Below are 25,459 nucleotides of genomic sequence, written 5' to 3' on the forward strand. Positions count from 1 at the left end.
CCCCATATCGGGCTCCCTGCACCGCGGGGAAGCCTGCTTCTCCCTCTCCTACTCCCCCTGCTTGTGTTCCCTCTCTCACTGTGTCTCTGTCAAATAAATAAATAAAATATTAAAAAAAAAAAAATCTGGAGGTGTCTTTGGGTCTAAGATAAGTGTCTTGAAAACAGCCTATCGATGGGTCATTTTTTTATCCAATCTGATACCGTGTGTCTTTTTTTTTTTTTTTTAAGATTTTATTTATTTATTTGAGAGAGAGAGAATGAGAGAGAGCACATGAGAGTGGGGAGGGTCAGAGGGAGAAGCAGATTCCCCGCCGAGCAGGGAGCCCGATGCGGGACTCGATCCAGGACTCCAGGATCATGACCTGAGCCGAAGGCAGTCGCTTAACCAACTGAGCCACCCAGGCGCCCCTGAGCCACCCAGGCACCCCTGACCCCTTCCAATATTTCTTGTAGGGCTGGTTTGGTGTTCACAAATTCTTTTAGTTTTTGTTTGTCCTGGAAGCTTTTTATCTCTCCTTCTATTTTCAGTGACAGCCTAGCTGGATATAGTATTCTTGGCTGCATATTTATCATTTAGTGCTCTGAATATATCATGCCAGTTCTTTCTGGCCTGCCAGGTCTCTGTGGGTAAGTCTGCTGCCAATCTAATGTTTCTACCATTGTAGGTTACAGACCTCTTGTCCAGAGCTGCTTTCAGGATTTTCTCTTTGTCTCTGAGGCTTGGGAGTTTTACTATTAGATGTCGGGGGGTGTTGACCTATTTTTACTGATTTTGAGGGGGGTTCTCTGTGCCTCCTGGATTTTGATGCCTGTTTCCTTCCCCAAATTAGGGAAGTTTTCTGCTATAATTTGCTCCAATATACCTTCTGCCCCTCTCTCTTTCTTCTTCTTCTAGGATCCCAATTATCCTAATGTTGTTTCGCTTTATTGTATTACTTATCTCTTGAATTCTCCCCCGTGATCCAGTAGTTGTTTCTCTCTCTTTTTCTCAGCTTCTTTATTCTCCATCATTTGGTCTTCTATATCACTAATTCTCTCTTCTGCCTCATTTATCCTAGCAGTTATAGCCTCCATTTTTGGTTGCACCTCATTAATAGCCTTTCTGATTTCGACTTGGGTTAGATTTTAGTTCTTTTATTTCTCCAGAAAGGGATGCTCTAGTATCTTCTATGCTCTTTCAAGTCCAGTTAGTATCTTTATAATGGTCATTCTGAACTCTAGTCCCAACATCTTACTAATGGTCTCTGTTGATCAGGTCCCTGGCAGTCGGTACTGCCTTGTTCTTTTTTTTTGAGGTGAGTTTTTCCATCTTGTCATTTTGTCCAGAGGAGAATAGATGAATGAGAGAACAAAATGCTAAAAGGGTAACAACGACCCCAGAAAAATATACACTAAACAAATCAGAAGAAACCCGAAACTGGGGGGAAAATAAAGAGGGAAAACAAAAAAGAATATGAGAGGGCTGGTGAGTAGAACAGAGCCACACGCTAGGTTTTGGGTGTATTTTGGTCTTTCAGAAGAAAATGCCTCCCAAAATTTAATAGAAAGAAAAACATATATATACACACACAAAAATAAGGGTAAATACGATGAAGGGAAGGAACATGACTGTAAAGATGAAAATTAAAAAAGATTTTAAGGGGCGCCTGAGTGGCTCAGTCGGTTAAGCGTCTGCCTTCAGTTCAGGTCATGATCCCAGGGCCCTGGGATCGAGCCCCGCATCAGGCTCACTGTTCAGTGGTGAGCCTGCTTCTCCCTCTCCCTCTGCCTGCCACTCTATCTGTGCTCTCTATCTCTCTGTCAAATAAAATCTTTAAAAAAAAATAAGATTTTAAAAAAACAATTGATAAGAAGTTGGTTGAAAAAAGAATGAAAAAATTAAAAAAAAAAAAAAGAATGTGATCAGGCGCGAGACTAGGACAACGTCATGCACTAGATTTAGGGTACATTTTAGTCTGTTAGAAGACACTGCATCCCAAAATTTTAAAGAGAGAACAACTTATATATACACAAAAAATAAGGTTAAATACAATGAAGGGATAGAATATGACTATAAAAATTAAAGTTAAAAAAGATTTTAAAATAGGAATTGATAAGATACTGGTTGAAAAAGATGAAAAATTCAACTAAAAAAATAGAAAAAGAAAAAATAAAGAAAATTTAAAAAAATTAAAGCTGAAAGACTAAAAAATCATGGGAAAAAAGCCATGAATTCTATGTGCTGTATTCCTCTAGCGCTGGAGTTTTGCAGTTCTCGTTAATCGGTAAACTTGGTCTTGGCTGGATGTTCTTGCTTATCTTCTGGGGAGGGGCCGTTGCAGTGATTCTCAAATGTCTTTGTCTGAGGTGGAACTGCACCGCCCTTGCCAGAGGCCAGGCTAAGTAATCTGCTCGGGTTTGCTCTCAGTAGCTTTTGTTCTCTGAAAGCTTTCTGTACAGCTTCTGGATGACGAGAGTGAAAATGGCGGCCTTGCAATCTCTGGTCCTGGAGGAGCCGAGAGCTCGGGGCCCCACTCCTTGGTAAGCTCTCACAGAAAAGCAATCACTCCTGTCTGCCTGGTCTCCAGCCGCACTCTGGGCTCACCTGGCCGGTGACCGAGCATTTCTATCTCTGGCACATGGCCCCATTTGGAGTCTCCCCAGGGGAGGAAGGGGATTCTCCCCGGATCTGCTGCTTGTTGGGTCCCTGCTTAAAGAGTAATGGCCCAATTGTGCCATGGATCACAGGTTATGGCAACCCCGAGCTGAGAGCCCACTTCTTGGCTCCATCTTTGCAGCTGGCTTCCCCGCTCCAATACCTGGGAGCTCTGTCACACTCAGGCACCCCCGGTCTTTCTGTGACCCCAGGGTCCTGAGACCACACTGTCCCAGCGAGGGTTCCACTCCCCGCTTAGCCACTGGAGTAACATCCCTCAGCAGAGCAGACTTCTAAAAGTTCCAATTTTGTGCTCCACTGCTCTATCACTTGCCGGTAGCCGGCTGATGGAGGCTCCCTCTCTATCTTCTTGTCTCAGATTCACTTCTCTGCACATCCTACCTTCCAGAAAGTGGTCACTTTTCTGTTCGTAGAATTGCTGCTATTCTTTTCTTCAATCTCCTGTTGAGTTTGTAGGTGTTCTGAATGGTTTGATAACTATCTAGCTGAATTCCTGGAACCAGACGAAATTTAGGTCTCCTACTCCTCTGCCATCTTGTTCCTAGACTATGTGATTTTAAAACACTTGTTCTGCATAGGGATCCGAAGGGGCATGTGCACCCCAATGTTTATAGCAGCAATGTCCACAATAGCCAAAACAGGGGAAAAGCCCAGATGTCCATCAATAGATGATTGGATAAAGTGGTATATACAGTGGAATTATTACTCAGCCCTATCAAAAAGAATGAAATCTTGCCATTTGCAATGACGTGGATGGAGCTATAGTGTATTATGCTAAGCAAAATAAGTCAGAGAAAAGACAAGTATCTTATAATTTCACTCATATGTGGAATTTAAGAAACAAAACTGATGAGCATAAGGGAAGGGATGGAAAAATAAAATAAGATGAAAACAGAGAAGGAGACAAACCATAAGAGACTTTTAACTATAGGAAACAAACTGTGGGTTGCTGGAGGAGAGATGGGTAACTGGGTGATGGGCATTAAGGAGGGCACTTGATGTAATGAGCATTGGGTGTTATATGCAATATGTTAAATATATATGTATATAAATATATGTTAAATTCTACCTCAGAAACTAATGATGCACTATATGCTAATTAAATTGAATTTAAATAAATAACACTTGTTTTAGAATCACCTTAAACTTTGCCTAGTTGTTTAAAAATGACATGGGACCAAATTCCAAAACTAAGAATGGAAGGGGAGTTAAACATGAATTACTATAGGTACTATTACCAAGTGTAAAAGAGTCAAATGCAAACCTATGGTCAAAAGAAATGCAAAAAAAGAAATGATACTGCATCAGGAAATCTAATCAAGGAGGAAATATTTTAACTGGAAAAAAGAAAACTATTCAAACTACAAAGTAATTATCAGAAATTCAAGTGCGGGGGGGTAGTAGCGGAACTATAATTAAAGCAACACTCAGGGGCACCTGGCTGGCTCAGTCAGTAGAGCATGCAACTCTTGATCTCAGGGTTGTGAGCTCGAGCCCCAAGTTGGGTATAGAGATGGCTTAAAAATAAAATCTTAAAAAAAAAAAAAAAGCAACACTAGTTTTGTTTCCTCATCTGTGGCTTCTTGTTTAATTCAGCAAATTCTTGCCAATTGGTTTATTAATATCTGAAGTGACCACATACCAATTTAATAAAATAACTTTCTATCTTCAACATTAGAAACCTCAAGAAAGAACTTACTCCTAGGAAGGTGGTACTTACAAAAAAAGAGTATTAAAGATTTTGTACATTACCCTTTTGTTTGTGAAACCGTAACAGAAATTCACCAGAAAACTCCCCCATGAATTCTATATGGTAATACTATCATAAATAGTCAGTAGTACTATTATAGTAGCCAAAACACTGAAGTCCTTCTGTTATTTTTTCTCTAAAAGACTCTTGGTTTTGGGGCACCTGGGTGGCTCAGTCGTTAAGCATCTGCCTTCAGCTCAGGTCATGGTCCCAGGGTCCTGGGATCAAGCCCCGCCTCGGGCTCCCTGCTCGGCGGGAGGCCTGCTTCTCTCTCTCCCACTCCCCCTGCTTGTGTTCCCTCTCTCGCTGTGTCTCTGTCAAATATATAAAATCTTAAAAAAAAAAAAAAAAGGCTCTTGGTTTTAAAATGGTTTAAGGCAAGATAATGACAGTGGAACTTACCTTTCTCTGTTCATCATCTTTGCAGTTTTGAAGTTTGTCATCGAAAAGCTACAGGGTTAAAAAGAAAATGATTATAGTATCAAGCCATTTTGCTATATTGTATACATTTACTAAACACAGAAAAGCAAACTTTAGTTCTTAAATAAATTTCTTCCAGGGATGATTTATATGTATTTTTAAGATAACATATATTTTTTCAAGGGACAGTATGAAGTCCAATTCTACTGAATTATTTTAAACAGTCAAGATCAATTACTCTGGTAAAATTGAAAGCAAAAGAAAACAGATGACCTTTAAGAACTTAAAATATCAATTGAAACCTAAGTTTTTTCTGCTTTGTCATCCACGTTTATTAATACTCCATTTGCTGCTTCCCAGGACTTTTGCTTGTAATTAATTTTAAAGTAGGAATTGAAGGAGACAATTTCAGTAATGATAAATGAAGTAGAGAAATCACCTCTCCCAACAACCCCCTCCCCAAAATGGAAAAAATCAAGGCCTCAGAAATTGAACAATATTAAAATTTACCAGTTTCTCAGAATTTTAAAACAGAATATGAATCTAATCTTATTTTCTTCTAGTTATGTCTAGATATTACTTCTTTTTTTAAAAAAAGATTTTATTTATTTGACAGAGAGAGCGAGAGAGCACAAGCAGGAGGGAACAGTAGAGGGAGAGGGAGAAGCAGGCTCCCTGCCAAGCAGGAAGACCGATGCGGGGCTGGACCAAAGGCAGACGCTTAACCATGTGAGCCACCCAGGCGCCCCTAGATATTTACTTTTTTAATGACCAAAAACGTACATTATATATACACACTATCAATATAATCAAAGGCAAAGATCTCTGAGTAAGTCACCCAGATCTTTTAATAAGTCAGCTTTAAAAATTGCTGAAGAACCATTTAAGGGTTGCAAATTAACATCAGCTAAGTTTTTACACTCAAAATCAAGCTTGGTAACATTTACTACTTTATACCAATTCAGTAAATGAATGCCGTACCTTTAATTGTTCTATCAAGATTTGTAGGTAAGCATCAGCCTCTGTAAGTTTCTTATCGAAGTCTTGGACACTAGGAACAAATCCTGAATCCAAACCCTAGAGAAAAAGAAAATTTCTAATAAATCTACCAATACCCAGGCAATATTTAACAGTACAGAAGATACTTCATCCTTCATACATGACATTTCAATTTTAAAGTAAATATAGTACTTCTATATAAATAATAGGCATATTAAAACTATCTAAATTCTTCAAGAATAGTGATACATCAATCTCCCTCATGAACTTCTACCTCTGTTCCCTTATCAAACATGCACTGCTGCTTAAATCAGGATTGACCTTGCTCTTCAATCACTTTCTTCTCTCCCCCACAATGACTCCCCGTGACCTCCAGAGCAACAGTAATTTAGCTGAAGGGCCTAGATTACAACCTAGATTACCTCCTATTTTACCCCCACTTTTTGTTTGATTCCTCCAGTCCTTTAATCTTAACTTCATACTCTGTTTAGTCCTCCTCCCATTCCCTAACCCACCCCATTACCTCTGCTGCTTTCTCCTCCTCCCTTTATTAAAAGAAGAACCTCAAAATTCTCACCTCTTCTAAGAGGGCCCTCTCTTTAACTGAAAGTGACAACACTTGTCTTAATCAAGTTCGCTACTCACATTCACCTTCGGCATGAACACTAACTACACTCTGGACATGGTGTAAATGTTTATTTATTTAGAGGGTCCACTTATTTCTAGTTTAACAATCCAGCATTTTCATGTCCTACTTTTTGTACACTAAAAATTTTAAACTTCAATAGAATGGGATTCCCATGTTTTAACTTTACTCAAAAGAAACTTGACTTCTTAATCATATCTGAAAAACACATCAATCCTGGGTGTAAAAGACAAAAAGTTGGAGACTGAACAAGACTACCAGCTTGCCGTATTTGCACGCCCAAATGTCATGCAGTTAAACAGGGAAATAAAGTAAGGCTCATGAACCACTAACATCACAATCCCAACCCAACCACAAAATTCTGTACTGAATGGGTAAAATACAGTAGTTCAACATACCATACCTGATCTTCACTTGTTGGCCAAAACATGCTGATCATTTTCACATTCCCCATTTTAGTAAATGGAGGCCAGAGTTCATTGTATGTTACACCAATACCTCATCTTTGCACAATATTTTATTATTAATAAAGCACTTTTACAGCCACTATCTCAAACACCAGATTGAGACTGTATAGTATTATGGAAAACAACAACGGGTTGACAAGCCTGGTTTCTAATTGCAGCTCAGCCACTAACAAGATACTGTGTCTAAGCTGCTGTTTTCTTACCTGCCAAATATAGTCATCCTCCTCATACTATTATTAATGTGGCAGCTAGTACCTCTACTAAAGACTACAATTACTAACACTATCAATTACTACTATTATTATTCATTGTTGCTCTTGCCAAACTTAAATTCAAATTCTGAATCAGAACAGAAAAAAAAAAAAACAAAACAAACCCACCCTAAGTTATATTAGACCATGGGAAAATTAACTTATCTTGTAATGCATTTTCCTTTTCAAATTCAAAAGCAATAAAACGGCCTTTTTTTCCACATACATGTAAAGAAACTACTTGAAATGAGTATTGAAAAATCCCTTCCCAATGAGATGTTATGATAAAAACAAAGTTGAAGAAAAATCATTAACAATATATGTAATAAAACTGTGGTTAAACATCTTCATGTTTAAAGCTAACCCAAAAACACTTTCTATTAACATTTACTACATAGAGTATGATAATAAAAGATGTGGAAAAGGAAGAATAAATCCATTACATTTTGGAGATACTATAGTACTGTATTACAAAAGAAGGGAGTGATTTCCTTCCATGTTACTGTACCACAGAAAAAAATCAGAACAGCTTGGCTTAGTTTTTGTTTTGTTTCAAATAGCAATATAACATAGTTATTAATAATTCAACTATAAGATCCAGTTAAAATCCATAAAATATTGTGCTTGCTAAATATCAAAAAGTTCAATGGCATATTAATAAATGAATAAGAGGTGAAGCATCTAAATAATAAAAAGTGATTTTTAAGAATTTTCCCTTTTGAGGGCGCCTGGGTGGCTCAGATGGTTAAGCGTCTGCCTTCAGCTCAGGTCATGATCCCAGGGTCCTGGGATCGAGTCCCGTATCGGGCTCTCTGCTCCTTGGGAGCCTGCTTCTCCCTCTGCCTCTCTCTCTCTGTCTCTCATGAATAAATAAATAAAAATCTTAAAAAAAAAAAAAAAAGAATTTTCCCTTTTGAATCCACTTAGAACTACCGCTGTAAAAATCTAACATATCCTTTTGAACAAATCTTTGATTAAAAATCCTCCAGTAAATAAATGGAAACATTTAAATTACCGAGATCTAAAACCCATCTAAATTAATGCTTAAAAAACAACCCTTTGATGTTGCTATAATCCTAGAACCTCACCCTGGCTCTCTTCTCAGATCTACCTCTAGATAGTCTTCCACAACGTTCCTTTAACATTAGAATAAACTCCACACATCATAACATCCAAGCTGAAGATCTACTCACCAAATCATTTTTATGTAATGTATAAGAGGCGGTTTATAACTAGAGTTATTAGCGTAAAATCCCAGAACTGGCCTAAACTCCCTTGTACAGTAATCCATACATCTTTGGTGTACTTAAAAAGAAAATCTACATATATAGCTGCCCCAACTGCAATCAATAAATAATATGCACATATTTATCAATAACATGGACAACTGAGAGTAATTAAACTGTTTCCTCAACTCTTGTAAGAATAATGCACCCAAGAAGAAAATAAAAGTTTTTGCTACATATTATGACTTACAGTACACAGAAACAAAGCCATCTAGTCCAACCTCCCCCTCAAAGAAGTTACTTTTACAATGTTTTTGAAAGTCTTCTGGTCTTCACTTGAGTATCTCAACAGACAAGGGACTCATTACCTCCTAATACATACTATTTCATAAAAATTCCCTTGCAGTCATAACTGTTCCTCTTTCTATTTAACATTTACAATATAAAACCCTACACTTACTCATGTCCTTTTTAATGGAGTTTTGCTTTAAAACAAATCATCAGAATATAGTCCTTTATACCATTTTGAGAGTAGGCTTTCTTTGAGAAGAACTCAGAACAGAACAGATCCTTTAAGACAGGGTGTGATTTCATACTTCTAACAGGGACATCTTGTAGAAGAAGCAGTTTGGGAGTTAAGCAGATACACATTCTCTGTGCCACTCATTCAACACTATAACCCCCAGGGCTAGTTTAGCCTTGAATAAATGTATGTGGCACTGATGGCTGTGTCTGACAAGTGCTGATGCGGTGATCCTGATCTGGTCTTCCCCATGACCCTCCCCTAGCCTAGACTTCTCTAGCCTTTCTGTTTTCTTCCTCCTTCCCTTTGTCTACTCCCTCACTCCCTTCTTCCTGTCTTTCTTTCCTTCTTTTTTGTCCATGTCCTTTGTGGACACTTTGTGACCGAAGTGGTTATGCTGCCCTTTTGGCAGTCAGAACCAAAGAGGTTGCTGCTCCTTAATTTACTATATTGATGAGCCATAGTTCTCACTTGATGACTTCTGTGTGAATTCATTTAAAGTTTAAGTTAAACACAACTATTACAGAGAAATAAAGGCAAATGGTTTGCCTTTATTATGCTTAAAAGAAGTTAAACTAAAACAGAAATTAAACCCAATCTATAAATTAGATAAATCCATAAAATTAGAAATGTAAAGAAAAAAAAACATTTATGTGGTAAATATACTAAAAACAAAACAGTCTCTAGTCTTCAAAAATATTTGCTAATAAAGAAAGCTAAAGTACATTTTAAAGTCAAAGAGAGTAGCACGATTCTACATCAGCCAGGACCTATGTATCCAGTTTAAAATATATAAAGAGAGAAACATCTGACCCAACTTCAAAAATAGTATCTAGACTGGCAGGAGAATATCAATGCTGTATATAAGTACCTCCTAGTATCTTTCTAAAACTTATATTGAATAGCATCACTTCTCAGAAGGTACTTCAAAGCTAACAAATGTCAGCAAAATTAAATGAATTCCTATTAATGACTTTAGTTGGGACATTAAACACTATTTATACATACATATAACCAAATGCTTCACCTCTATTTAAAAAAAAAAAGTATTGCAAGGATGTTCTTAAAACTGTCTGAAAAACGTATGAACTGTAGCTGCTTTGTAGAGGTACTTTTTTATACAACAGTACAGAAGGCAATTTTTGAGGCAGGGAATAAGAGCTTTTAAGTAATTCCTGGTGACAGAGGAAGAGTAATGAACAGTGGAGGTTAAGGTGGTAAAAGGTGGTTTAAGGTCTTGTTGAGGTCAGAATCAGGAAATAAAGTCATGAGTAATTTGAGGAACTGAGGAGAATAACAGAACAGGAAGGGCTATGGCTGAATAACAACACTGTAAAAAGAAATTAACAAATGAGTAATTATTTTCCTACCAAATCTTATTTTACAACAAAAATGTAAAGGACTAAGTACCCTATATTCAGTGTTTTCTTACATAGGAAAAAACAGTATATAATAAAAATATGTTGCAAAAGGAGAAAAGGAAATAGAGAAATTAGTTCATGTAATTCTCACAGAGAAGTTGAGAACAACAAGAACGCAGAATAAGTTATCAGTAGAACCATAAAGGGGAATAACAGCTTAAAAATTTAACAAAGGAAAAACACCAAAAAAAAAAAACAAAAACAAACCAAACCCAAAAAACAAGCCTCCTAATGAAAAATAAACAACATGAATCCAGACAAAAGTAGGTGATTTTTAAAAATTAGCAAAACACATACCCTATAATTAAAATAATGAAAACTTTGCAGAAATGTTGTTTTGATTTAAATACAAGAGTATCTGGAAAGTTTATGTTCACAATTAGCAATTTGAGATGACATGCATCACAGATATGCTTTCATCCAATGAAAGAAGTATAGAGCATACTTACAATTGAATCACTTACAATTATTTTTGAAAATTCAAGAACTGGAGAGATACCAGAAGACTGGAAAAAAGCAAGTGTGGTACTGATCTTCCATAAAAGTAAGGAAAAGAGAGAATAGAAAGTTACTTTACCATGCTGTGAGTCTGACATCAATAATTAAGTAAAGGAATAATAAGAGAAAAATCTGTAACTATTCAGAGGAAAAGTAGGTACATGAGCAGCAAATGACAAGTTAAAAAAAAAAACACATTATGCCAAACTTAATGGCTTTTGTTCCTTCGAAATTTGTTAGCAAATTAAGTTTTTTGAGAAATGATACCATTTGTCTTCTTACCAAATGACTTATCAGTTGGTTTAATGATGAAAAAAGTATATTAAAGAAACCAGAAATATTAATGAGATGATGATTTTATGTGGAGTATACTAATATGTTATTTCCTGGAATTACTAAAAATTTGGAAACACTTACAATTTATAATCCCTATTGTCTCTGTGGTTTAACCACTTCAGCTAAAGGAAGAACTGGATTTAGAGATATAGGGAATTTCTCAGGGCAAGACTTTCTAGTTTTAATCCTAAGGAAAACTCAACTATCAATTCATTTGGAATGAAGATTATAAATTTGAAACTGTCAACAAAATTGAGCCCATTACTACATGCTTTCCTTCACTGTAACTTCAGGCTATTTTCCATTTAAGTCAATGTTCTGATAATCTAAGGCTCCAAATCAGGTTCTCTTTTATCAACATGGTAGCTACAGTTATTTTACCAGCACGCTAGGTACCCCAAGAAAATCCTAAAAGGTAAGGTCTTTTTCTGTAGTTCTCTAAGTGAACAGTTCTAACACCATGGATGCACATTATATATTAAAATTTTTTTTCAGAGTATTAGATCCTCTGCTAGACACTTAATAGGTTTTCTCATTTGATTATCACAAGACAGTAAGGTACAAAGACATTAACCCTATTTTATAAGCATTTACCCAAATCATGAAGTGGGGGTTTTCTTTAATTGGGATTTCAACCTATTGCTCTGACTTCAATCCGTTACACTTTTCTCTTAAATCACGGTAATATTGGAAAAGAATTCATGGCATAAGAGCACTAAAATGTAATCTAGAAACGGCCTGAAGGAGGCTTGATGTAGTTAAAATGAGAACAGCTTTAAGGTCAGACTGATCTAGTTTTAAATCCTGAATCTGCAACTTCTTAACCCATATGATCTGGCCAAGCTACTTACTCCACCGCCATTTTCTCATCTAGGGATAGGCATAATAACAAACCATTCAAAGTTGTTGGATAGATGAAAGAATATGCGTAAAGTGACACAAGAGTAAGTTTTCTACTTCCTCTTCATAATTTGGAATCATATAAATAACCAGAATTCACTACTGCATCTCCAGACCCTAAAGTAGTGCCTAACATAAAGAGAGCACTCAATGACCGATGGATAAAACCAAAACTGATTAACCAGATAATACCATAAAACAATTTTAATAGAGATCCATAATCAGTAAAAGGATATAAGCATAAGTTAAACTGTATAACGTTCCTTTAAAAAAGGAAAACAGTAACTTGATAAACTCTGAAGATAAATAGTAATAAAAAAAGGATGAGCAATACACAACTCATAAAATAATAGTTCTAGAAAACAGATCAGAAAAAAATTCCATATAAGATTTTCAGAAAAGGATTGGGTATTATGCCTGAATTACAAAAGGTAAATTGTACTGAATTATTACCTTGGTAACAAAGGGTCAACAATATAAAGCCTTTTTCCACCATAAAATAAACTGATTTTTGAAAGTACATCAGCTCTTCAAAAAACAGAATCACTTTTATCTTTAAATTTAAAAAAAATGGTTTATGCATAGTATTAAGTTTCTGTTTAAAAGCATACATATACCACAAATCTGAATTGCTCATATAGTTGGGAAAGAGAGTTACTTTGTTAAACAGGAATCAGGTACAGACATCCATGTCAAAATTGATGAACTTAATCATAACTCAGCACAACTGCTTATTCTTCATGATCTCTTCATCTAATACTGACACTATTATGTAACCTTTTGGCTTACAGAAAAAAATACTAATATTGATTTCATAAAGCTATTTGGTTACTCAAACAACTTCACAAAAAAGGTTTGGGATTTGCACCATTTTCCTCTATTTTTAAATCACTGATAGCCTGTCTTTCCAAAAGACTCAAAAAAAAAAAAAAAAGACTCAATTTACTCAATAAAGTCATATAAAAAGTCTTGTCAAAATCTAAATAAAGCAAATAAAAACCTGAAGTTTATGAATAGGATAACCATATGCCCTAGTTTGTCTGGGGTCATCAATCTTTATGCCTATTGTCTCAGAAAATTAGCAGCCTCCCTCCCTCTCAAAAGTGCTCCAGTTTGGACAATAAATTACATGGCTCCTTCACCATAAAGGATGTAACTAGCCTTTTAGAGATAAAAATGTCTAGAAGGCACGTATGATTGCCTCTGAAGTGTCAGAATGCAGGAAATAAAAAATTATTTTAAATGAAACATAAGTTTACAGGTTCTGAATGTAGAAATCCAATTACAGAAATAAAGCTCCACCAGAATTCAATGAATATTAACTGGGTGCTTACATTATGCTAGGTAAATGGACACATGAATAATATAGAAGTTACATTTTTAAAGTTATTTTATTTATATACACAACCTCCTCAAATAAAACGCAAGAAGCAAAACACATGAAACACATCATATATTAATACTGGGGACTGGGATTGAGACAGGGACTCATAATTTTTACTTTATACATTCACTTGTCTGATTTTTAAAAGTATACATTTATTTTAATTCAAAAGCTTATGTAAAAATATTTGGAAACTGTGCAAGTTTATAAATATTTTTCAAAAGTTTTATAACTTTTAGCTTGCAAAATCAATCAGCTTTATTCTCTCAAAATTATCTACAAAAATCCTATAATGTCTTGAGAGTAAACCTGGCAATACAGCTGCTCAGATACACGTTTCCAAGCAAAATGTAGCATAACAAATTTATAACATCATTTACAGACAAAAAGCACAAACTTGAAAGAAAAAAAAAAAAGCACTAAAAAATTAGCAATCTACACTACACTGGAATAAACGCCAAGAAGAAAAATAGCCAGTAAAACGAAGAAGAATACCTAATTTTTTTTCTACATCCTTCCTGCCAATAACATAATAATGACTCAACATTCAAGAAAGCAAACTCATAAAAAACAAAAACACCTACTACATCACTCCCTCTAACAAAGCACTGTTTGACCATGTGGTGCTGGCCATTAGCCAAAGCTTTTCTTTTCACCCACTAGTTGGTCAGGCTACTGTACATATATTTCTTAAAAGTCATAGGTTAATTCATTCCAAGATCTATATAAGCTCTGAGTGGCTTACTAGTATGGGATGGAAAAAAATACATTCTTCCTCTCTCCAACTCCAGATTACTACCTATCATTCAGTTTAACAGCATTCTGGAAAGCAAAGAAGACTCACTACTATTAAGGGTCCACCAAAAAGCAAAGTTTTAGATAAATACTGGAGATTTGCTCCAAGCATAACTAGGAGAAACTCATATTCAAACATATGAATCCTTAAACTAAGTATTTTAGTAGGTCAAGTTTTGAAATAACTGCAGAATTCTCTTACATAGCATAAAAGCTGTTAAAATTTTGATCATGAAATGTTTTAAAAAACAAAACTTGATATATTCCTCTGACAAACCTGGATCTCTCTGTATAGCAAAACATAACACACCGAAAATTAAACAACACCCAAGGGGAGCTAAATGATGAACTAGTCAGACCAACAGACAGTACTAAAAGGCTTAGACCTCACACAAACCAACCAAAGTAGAACAAAAACAATGCTGAATTGAAAAGAATAGATACTGTAATTGGTTTGACATTTATCCCTTCAAAATTATATATGCCAGAAACAGTTTTTGTATATCTGATTTTAGCTGTCAGTGAACATTACACAGAAGGAACAGGTTCAGTTTTTGCTAAAGTTGTTAAAAGTGTAATATAGGGGCACCTGTGTGGCTCAGTCAATTGAGCATTGGACTCCTGATTTCAGCTCAGGTCATGATCTCGGGGTTGTGAGATAAAGTCTGGCTCTGCGCTGGGCGTAAAGCCTGCTTAAGGTTCTCTCTTCCTCTCCCTCCCCCCAAAAGTGTAATATAAAATTACCCTAATTTAGTTTAATTGTGGTCAGTAATCTATCAAGATGATTTAAAGCAAGACTAGAATATATCAGGACAGGACTTAGTGTTTCTCAACTGTATCCCCAAGGCCAGTGCTTGGTTTGTAACAAGTGCTCAATGAAAATTTTGTAAATGAATGAATGAAGGAATTCTGAAATGTGCCTACCTGCTAGCACTTAAGCAATAAGTATTCAAAGAAATTATAGTTGAGTATATTCATGAAAAAAGCATAAATAACTCATTTACTCTAAAGGATTTATTATATTACAAGTATGGATGCTGACTTTTTTATGGCCAACCAGAAGTTTTTAAGTAGAAAAAGAAATTAAATAAAAGGTAAGACACTGTATTGTGCAGGAAGTACAAGAGGCAAGACCAGGCAATGACAACTGACTTGTCCCTCTAAAAACTCATTCTTCTCATGCCAAATCCTCTCACAAGCAGTTTTACACATGCAGGTATCACCTCAACTTTCAAAAGTCTGAGTTACCACTTTGCTTTTACAAAAGACCTTTATCAGTACCTGTTTTCACTAACCAAAAGAAATCTGAACAGGATATCTGCTTTTATAAAAAAAGGCAAAAAGCAAAAACAGCATTCAGCATTTGTTTTGCTGCGAGCTGTTACAGAGGCAGTGAATACCCTAAGCAAGAGTGGCACTGCCAAGCTCTTTCTCTGGGAACTACACTCAGCATCTCAGCCATAAGCTGCCACAGCTATGAACTTTGTGAGCATTTGTGCTTTATCGCAATTTTTTGTGTATCCATTAGCAAGACATGTCCTAAGGTGTTAGAAAAGCCCAAGAGGTTATTTTTAGGGCCTAGGACTGCTCAAAAATCTTTCCATATAAATTAATGGTAATTGCTTCTTCACTTTATACATTTTAACTTAGGAAAGGTTTCACAGGAACCCTCTACTTTCCAACAGCAGGGGAAACCTGTACTGCTGCTCTCGGGTTGGAATTCAGTGTTACAATAATGATTTATTCATTGGGTATCTCTTTTGACTATTGCACTGTGCAGGGTATTTTGGAGATGCCAAGATGAAGCAGCTATAGACTCTGCCCTAAGAGTTTCAAATCTCTAAGAGAAGATAAACATCTATCTACAAATAACTGATTCAAGCATGGTAAAATAAGGGTATAAGAAAAGTACTAAGAGCAGAGGGCAAAGTTGAGGGGATGAGAAAAGTTTCACAGAGGCAGCATTGTGAAGTACAAGATGTGGACACAGATGTGAGGGGAAAAGTATGACAGCAGTGGACAGAGGCTGGAAACAGCATAATGAAATGGAATATTTCAACTTCTCTTTAATGAAGTACCACAGAAATGAGGGCAGGGTTAGGTTAACTAACAAGGGATGCTGGGGTACCCAGGAAATAGGAACAGCAGGAAGCCTTCACCATCCTAAGGCTGAATGAACAAGGAAGGAAACTGTTACCAAGGACCAACTGGAGCTACTCAAAGGACACTCTAGTTATGGTGCATAGGCACTGCTAAAAACATATCAAAACAGAGGAGCAAGAGGAATAAATACCCCAAGAGTTCTCTCTTTTCTTCCTCCCATCTTCTGGCACTGCCTCCCATTAGCTAACCCCAACCAGAATCCAAAGGAGAAAGAACTTCAGGTGACACAGGCTATAAAGGTCAGCCTCCTGGAGCAAAGAGCAGACAAGGGCAAAGAAGGAATCTGCAGGAAAATGGAGAATAACCAGAAAAGGCATACTTGCAGGCTAAGGGTTAGTATAAGCACAAAGAGAGGCTGGAAAGCAGAAGGAAGCTAAATGAGGAACAATATGCTCTGGAAAAAGATGATATTTTTTATATCCAGATGCTGAATCTGAAAGGAAATAAAAATTAGTGGCTGAACTGGAAAAATTACTAAGGTTTGGGGAGTGAGGAGAGCAATGGATGGAGAGCAGCAGTAGGGTAGCACTCTGGTTTTCTCTAAAGTCAAAAGAGCAAGAATCACTGGGCTCTAATCCTAGTTATTCTAGTCTCTGTGTGACCTTGGGCAAGTCAGTTGGCTTCTCTGAGACTGTTCTCTCCACTATAAAAATAGGTAGAGGTTAGGGGCGTCTGGGTGGCTCAGTCGCTTAAGTGTCTACCTTCAGCTCAGGTCATGATCCCGGAGTCCCAGGATGGAGCCCTGTGTCCTTGCACAGCAGGGAGTCTTCTTCTCCCCCCACCCTCAAATAAATAAATAAAATCTTAAAAAAAAAATAGGTAGAGGTTGTATTAAAATTTTAAGATCCCTTCCAATTCTAGGAGTCTGTGAAGCCAGTATCTCCAGATAAATAACCATGTTCATCAGGTGAGTAAATACCTTACCACATTTGAAAAACCTGGGGTCCACTCCTTTAAAAAAAACAATTTCATTTCAATAAAGACAATAAGAACTTACAGGTTCCAACTGCAGCCAAGTCCTGCACAGTATGACAAATAATGTTAAAGAACAAGCAAACTCTATCATTTAGTGTAACCTTGAAACTGAGTGAGAAAGACCAATGCAACCAGATTTTAAAACATGTTTTGGAATACAGAGAATGCAAAGAACCAACCAAGTAAGTAGAATAACTTGACTGAAGTGGCACATTTTGGAAAAAACAAAATGAGGTGCCTGGTCAATACAGCAAAGAAGCGAAGTTCTTAAAGGTGTCTCCAGAAATAAATGAACTCCAATGTAAAAGGACTACAAGTCTGTCTCTGTTTCTCTCTCTCTCTCTCTCACACACACACACACACCCCAACCATTCCTTTACGACACAAATATTCACTTAATATCTGTTATGTGCCAGGTACTGTCATGGTCTTCAAAGGACATCTTTAACGACAATGCAGAAAACAGCAAATATAATTTCATTACCTAATCTTCTGGAATGAGCTCAAATTTCACCCCTTCCAAGCAACATGCTCTGACTTCCTATGATACTAACTACAGTAGAACTAATTAGTGCTGGTACTGCTATTAGTATTCTTTAAACCATATTAGAGATCATATAGATGGGGGGGAGGATTTGCCTGGGAATCTGCTCACCATTTAAAACACTGTTTCTAAACATTTTCTCCAATCCCCTCTCTCAGGTGTGGCAGCAATCAGGGAGCTTGGGGACTTAGGAAGTATTTCTACCTTACAGGGATAAACCTAACTCCAGTACAAGTGAGACAAAGGTTTGCACACTTAGAACATCATTAAATCACATATTTTAATCATTTAACAAGCATTCAGTGAGTACCTACTATGTGCTAAGCACTGGACTATGGACAAAGGCCCTGGAGATACAAAGATAAGTAAGGACGACCTCTGACCTCTAGAGGTTAGGGTGTAATGCAAGAATCAGACATGTGAACAAAAAATCTAGATTACAACCTAGCTGTCTATAGAGATATGAACAAAGTGTTATAGTAGCACACAAAGGATAAGAGTAACTCTAACTGGTCTGCCTGAAGGAAAACATTAAAGAAATAGTAACATATGAACTGTATGTTAAACGAAGAACTGGAGGTTTATCACTTGCTAGAATTCTGAGCAATTATAATTCCAAGCAAGAGGGGAAAGGTTGTGAAAGGACAAAGAGCTGAGAGGCTAAGTCATGTTCTAAATGATTAATAGTTCACAGTGCTGGAGTGGATAGCTTGGGTAGAGCATCTGCAGCTGAGTTCAGACTAAAGAGAGATAAATTACGACCAGGTCGTGAAGGCCCTTGAAGGGCTTGATAGGCAGCTGACTGGCAAATGGATTCAAAACAGATTTTTAAGCACAGGAATGACTCAGTCTGATTTGATTTGAGATAAAGAGTATAGGTAGAAGGAAGACTAGTTAGAAGGTTTTGCAAAAGTCTAGGTGAGAGATGATGAAGGTCTGAATTAAACTATTATCACGTGGAAAAAGGATAAATCGAAGAGATATTACTAAGGCAAATTTAACAGGACCTGGTGACTAGACATGGAAAATAAGGGAGACGGCCAATAGCTTTAAATGACCAATTGCCTATGTATGGTGGAACTTCAATTAATTAAAATATTTAGGGAGAGATACTTGGCTTAATTATATTTTCAGGCTAAGAACTTTTCTTTCAAACATAATCTTTGTTTAAATCTTTATTGAAAAATCTTCCTATATATAATTTGTACGCTAACCCCATAATAATCATTAAAACTGTCTTTTTCTATAGAATCCTCATAAACATCAATTATCACTCCATACTACAAAGTCTAGATACTGATAAAACTTGACATATCCCAGGGGATATGCCAGGATTTGCTTTTCAGAATATCTTTCTCAAGCAATAGACCGCGAACTATATAACTGCCTGATTTTCCAACCAACGGAATAGGGCTGGATCGCAATGCTTTTTCCTGGCTGATCCAAACTTAAATTCCTTGCCCATCTTCTTATCATCTGGGGATGACTGAGTAGATCACTACTGAATATAATCTTTTTGCATTAAAAAAATACTACCTAGAACTTTAGAAATATCAAAATGGATGTGACCAATAGTCTTTGCAGCCTAGTATTTATTGAGGGGCACCTCAAGCATAATGCCATCTCTGTCAAAAACAAACTCAGGCAGTTGTTAAGCGTCTGCCTTCGGCTCAGGTCATAATCCCAGGGTCCTGAGATCAAACCCTACCATCGGGCTCCCATGCTCAGCGGGAAGCCTGCTTCTCCCTCTCCCACTCCCCCTGCTTGTGTTTCCTCTCTCGCTCTCTCTCTGTCAAATAAATAAATAAAATCTTAAAACAAAAAAAAACCCCTCAGGACACTTTGGAAACCAATCTGGCTTCTCTGTGATATTTATTTTTCATTTCAGCTCTCAGACTAAAAGTCTGATTTTTGGTGGTTTATATCTTCCCTGAGCTAGGAAAGGTAATAAAGTATTTTTAAGTTGCTTCTGGTTGGGCTGTACAAAAAATGAAAGTTAAAAAAAATTTTAAGAAAATGAGAGATGTTACTATTAAAACGGTTTCATCGCTTAGTGCAATACAGGCAATGTTCTGAAAGATGATTCATAGACACTGGACTAGAATTTCCAATTTAAATTTCACTACAAAAGTTCTTAAAACTGTAATTACATCTCTAAACATCTCTGCTAAAACCTGGGAGAAATAATTACTTGATTTGTTTTTAATTTCCTGAACATAGCTAAACGTAAAAATTTGACAAGCAAAACCAAATGTTACTTCAAATGAGCAAAAACTTTTCTGCTTCAATACATTTCTCACTCATAACAAAAATACTTGTGAAGTACAGTATGCTGAAAAAAAATGCATGATTCAAACATGCTTCCTAGACTATTCATTATACTCAACTTTCCATAACTGAGCTGTACTGAGAAACTAAACCTTTCCCTCCAGTTTTTATGAGAACCTCACACTATTCCAAAGTTTTCAGTTTTTTGCACAAGCTACTCAAGAAGCGTAAAACCACTCCCCTCCCCACACACATACTCACAAATAATAGCGCCTATAATTATTACACACAAAGGTACTAGGCCAGGCTGGAAGAACACAGTGCCAAAAATAAAACAGAGAATGTTTGGCCCGCAACTGGAGCCTCTATCAATGGGCAACTGGTCAAAATTAAGCTTTCATATTACGGGAAAGCTTAACTTTTGTATTTATAGCTTGCGACAGCTTTCGAAAAGGAAAGTGAGTTCCACAAAAATGAAAAAAAAGGGGGGGGGGGTAGATGCCCTCTTCCAGTCTGGTTTGGTGGCGAATGACCTCTCGGTGAAACAGGAGGCCCCTAGCCTCACCCTCCAACCCATCTCGGCTGAAGAAGTGAGGAGAGCTCCCCGAGAAGAGAGGGCCTGGGTGGCCACATCGTCCTACTCACCCCAGAGGGCAGCGGAAAGGAGGCAGGGAGAGAGCGACATTCGGGGCTACGGCCCGGCCGGGCCAGACAGCAGGGACCCCGGGGACTCAGGGGTGGGGGCCGGCCCCTTTCCCAGACCCTCAGGGTCTACTCACTCCGCAAGTGGCCAGCAAGAAAGCCATTCGCCAAGGCCCCCGCCCTCTATGCCTCCAGGGGAGGGAGTCGGGGGCCGCTTCCAAGCACCCCTTTTTTCTCCCTCAGGCCGTATCCCCCACACTGCCGTGAAGTCGATCCACTCAGGTTCAGCCGGTCCCCCGGGACACCCCCCCACCCCCGTCCGGGCCTAGGGGCCGCAACGATTGGCTGGCCCTGGCGGCTCCTGGCAAAGAAACCCCTGGCGATTGGCCATAGGTCACCTGCTGTAAAGGAGGTGAGCGAATGACGATTGGCCGTTAGGCCAATTTTGGGTGGAGGGAGGGAGTGGGCCACCCGCGGGAGGGAGCGGGAGGGGCCGGTAGCAGCGGGTGGGCCCAGGAGAGCCCAGCTCCGCGTCGCCCCCGCCCCGGTCCAGACCCAACCCCGGCTGCCTCCGCACGGCGCCCGGGGCTCGCCTTGGGGACTCTGGGCTGGAGACCCAAGCCCGCACCAGGACCTGTGCTTCGGGACTTACAGCTGCTGCCAGCTTAGCTCACGCCCTCCCCAGGAAAGGGAAGTCCTTGCTCAAGGGAGCTCTGCTTGGCTTCAGAACTTCAGCCCTGGGAATTCCCATAACGTGGCGACTGGGGAAGGACCCCTCACAGACGAAAAACTGCTTCACTTACACCCACCGACTTCTAGTTCACTGTCCCTAAAATTTTGGCAGCTGTGCAACCAAGTTTCATCTCGATAACTGCTTTTGCTTACTTCCGGAAAGTTGTTTGTGTCGCGTGGGGCGGGAGGGGGGGTGGAGCGGAGGGGAGGAGGATACTTTCTCAGTAAACAAAAGCATGGGTGCCTTGTTTTATAAATCCGGGAAACTTCGTGGGTCTGCTGTTATGCCACAGCTCCAAAAGGAATGTAGGTGGCTTGTGAAGATGCTTCAAGAAACCAAATGGCATAACTTCAAATTAGATCAAAAGCTCGGACTTAAAGGATCTTAACAGAGACTCATCCAAAATGCAGGAAATAACAGACATAAATAATTAACTTACTGCTCTGGAGGCCAATCTCCTTTTCTTTCTCTTACTATTTTTCCTCCCGGTTATTTATACATCTGCAACTCTACTAAAATTCCTAAGCATCTAATTTTTGTAGCTCTATTGCTAGCCCCTACAACTAGCATAGTGTGAACTGCACAGAAGGCTCAATAAATGCTTGCTGCACTCTAGGTTAAAGATACCTACAGTTTTATGTAATTTTTTTCAAAATGCTCAATACCAAATGCACTCTCTTCTTGCCATACCCACTCCTCAAAGCCTTGGTCTTCCCGTACTGCCTCTATATCAGTAAAGGAAAGCCACTACCGTCCATTCTAATATGCAAACCATAAACCTAGCAGCCCATGATGCCTCCCTCATTCCATATTCAGTCCACCAAGTTCATTTTTACCTCCTCAATATATTCTCCATTATGTCCACTTCTCTCCATTACCACCACTCAGTCATAGGTCTGGGCCTCTTGGAATAAACTTCCTGAATCCACCCTAGTTCCTCCAATTCATTTTTTTTTTTTTTTAAAGATTTTATTTATTTATTTGACAGAGAGACACACAGCGAGAGAGGGAACACAAGCAGGGGCAGTGGAAGAGGGAGAAGCACGCTTCCTGTGGAGCAGGGAGCCTATGCAGGGCTCTATCCCAGGACCCTGGGATCATGACCTGAGCTGAAGGCAGACGCTTAACGACTGAGCCACCCAGTGCCCCCCTCCAATTCATTTTTTTTTTTAAGATTTTATTTATTTGACAGAGACACATCGAGAGAGGGAACACAAGTGGGGGAGAGGGAGAAGCAGGCTTCCCGCTGAGCAGGGAGCCCGATGTGGGACTCGATCCCAGGACTGCGGGATCATGACCTGAGCCAAAGGCAGATGCTTAGCAACTGGGCCACCCAGGCGCCCCCAATTCATTCTTAACACTAGAGCCACAGTACTTGGTTTCCAAAGCCAATTTCATTACTCCCTCATCACCCCTTACCACAACCAATTAAAGAACTTCAACTGCTTTCCACTGTGCTTAGGCTACAATTCAGTCTTTAACAATGGCTTACAAAGTTTAGCCCTACTTACCGTCTACCTCCATTTTACATCTTGCACTCCCTCATTTTCTGCACTACACACAATGACCTTTTTCAAGTTTCTTCAATTTGCCATGAACTTTCCAACCTCAGGGCCTTGACACAGGCTGTTATTTCTGTATTTTACACTATCCCCTTGACACCAATCCCTTCAATTTACGGCTATTCATCATCTTGTCCTCCTCACCTATGTGAATTCTTCCTATCGTATGTTCTCATGGCCTCTGCAACTCTCCTTATCACAGCTGTAATTTTATGTGTACTTGAGTTATTTTTCATTAATCTTATTGAGTTATAATTTACATATAATAAAACACATCCGTTTTAGATGTACAGTTCAATATATTTTGATAAATGTATGCACACATGTAATCACCACCACAATTAAGACAGAACACTTCTATCATCCCCAAATTTCCCTAATGGCCCTCAAGCAGTCAATTCCACCAACCACTTCTCTGCTTCCTATCTAACTGCATTATTCTTTCATTAATGTTATGTTCATCACTAGACCGTAAGCTTAATGAAGCAAGGATCTATCTGATTTTGTTCAACATTATATCCTCAGTATTTAGCTACATGCCTGGCACATATTAGTGCTCAATAATGGATTTCCTATGGTAATAGGTTCTGAAAATAAACATCAACTATATGATAAATATCAATTAAACTATAAACAGTGATGTAGAAAAATTCATTAATTTTGCCAAATGGACAAGGTCAATGTCTAACAACTTCCACTAACACCCTTTAAAGTTCTCCTTTAATACCTGCTTTTCTAGCGGTTAATTTTGTGCCTAAGCAGCCCAAAGGATGTAATTCAATACTGGCTGATCTAACAGTTCTCCAGGCCAGGGAAAAAGGCCTACAACTCTAATTCTGTCTCTGTACTATACTGTTTGAGTCCATAAGAGACATAATACTCATTTATATTATTCTTGTTTATCAGGTCCTTCATGTGTTTATCTCCCCAAGTAGACAAAGAAACCCATGAAGGGTCATCAGTGACTTCGTATTTAACAGTGCTTACCAAAGTATTAGATTTTTAAAGTGTCCTCCACATCACCCATCATTATCATCATCATCATCATCACCATCATCATCATGGGTCAGTAGTTTCAAAATCTAATGCACTGTCATTTTTGATAAACTAGTGTAAATAGTAAAGTTCAGTAAAATTTTAGCAGACCCAATTATCATTAGTTTTTTATTAATAGGCTTAAGTGTTAAGATTAGGGGTAATGGCAATAGAGTATATGATTTACAGTGGTCTCTTAATACAACTGAGTCTTCCTCAACTGCATATATAAAACTCTAGGTTCTAGCTACCCATTTAAAGAGGTCACAGCTACAGCCCAAAATCTACCTTTTCACAGTTTCATGCTAGAGATAACTATTTGTTACAGACATGTAGTTCTCATTTCCTAATCCTTGTATAAGGTTAGTGTGCATAAAAGATGTAGCATTTAAAATGAAAAGTAACTACAAAATACAAGGCAACTTTACCCAATTTATCCCAATAAATTATGACTTCTAATCAAATTTGGCAACTCAAGCGTTGGTTTTTTTTAAACATCTACAGGTTACTTCAGAAGAAAGATAAGGGGCCAATGCCTTAAACCCATATATAACAACTGATTTCCAACGTATGTATTAAAAAAAAACCAAAAACTTCAATACTTATCTTTGAACTACGTAACTAAGTCTATTACATGATTAAATTAAATTAGTACCTTTTCTGTTTTTGTTCAAAATAAAGAAGGATACAATAGGATGATTAAGAAGACAAAAAACAACCTGAGAAAAATTAAAATACTAAGATTCAGGGTGAGGGGGTCTTTCAAATGGCAAGTCAAGCAAAAATAGGCCAACTTTACCTACAGCTATTAAGATGAAAAGAAAATTTTAACCAAATGGAATTCATGCACTACTTTCAAAAATATTATTTCTGCTAGAGAGCCCAATAATGTTTACCTATAAATCACATTTTGCTCTGGTGTCACCTAAGACACAGACAACAAATACTTTTGGTAGCAACAGAAGCAAAAAAAGAAGCAAAATAGGAGGAAAAATTCATAGTTTCCGTATGAATTTACTTTGTAACTCAGGCCAAATGACTGGAACGGATAACATTAAAGGACAACTCTTGGAAGGAGGATATGTAGCTCCACTATTTTGTCTGACCAGTACCTGAAAGTCTCAAAACTAAAGTCAGCCAATAAATCTCCACATAGAAACTTCGGCCATATGGAATAAAAACACCACTTGCCATATGGTAGAAGCAGTCCTTACCATCTCATGATCAAGGTGACCATGTTCCAAAAGTTTGTTTTATTTGCAA

At 37.9% G+C, this 25,459-nt stretch overlaps 1 protein-coding gene across 12 annotated transcripts in view; it reads right to left on the minus strand.

The window, feature by feature from the left end:
• The window catches only part of OSBPL9 (oxysterol binding protein like 9), a 186,685-nt gene that overhangs the window by 50,575 nt on the left and 110,651 nt on the right, over window positions 1–25,459 (minus strand). For 4 of the 12 annotated variants that reach the window (XM_035018576.1, XM_035018574.1, XM_035018573.1 and 1 more), the window contains 3 exons: window positions 10,826–10,894; window positions 5,810–5,905; window positions 4,811–4,858 (listed from right to left, as the gene is read on the minus strand). In XM_035018576.1, the coding sequence (XP_034874467.1) occupies window positions 4,811–4,858; window positions 5,810–5,905; window positions 10,826–10,894 (213 nt within the window). Of the gene's footprint in view, window positions 1–4,810; window positions 4,859–5,809; window positions 5,906–6,876; window positions 7,301–10,825; window positions 10,895–20,869; window positions 21,179–22,435; window positions 22,455–25,459 lie in introns of those variants that run through there. The other 8 variants (XM_035018578.1, XM_035018577.1, XM_035018575.1 and 5 more) reach the window with 5 other exon arrangements.

The sequence above is a fragment of the Mirounga leonina genome, unplaced genomic scaffold (genome assembly GCF_011800145.1).
Source record: "Mirounga leonina isolate KUSES-001 unplaced genomic scaffold, KU_Mleo_1.0 Mir_173, whole genome shotgun sequence".
Classification (NCBI taxonomy): domain Eukaryota; kingdom Metazoa; phylum Chordata; class Mammalia; order Carnivora; family Phocidae; genus Mirounga; species Mirounga leonina.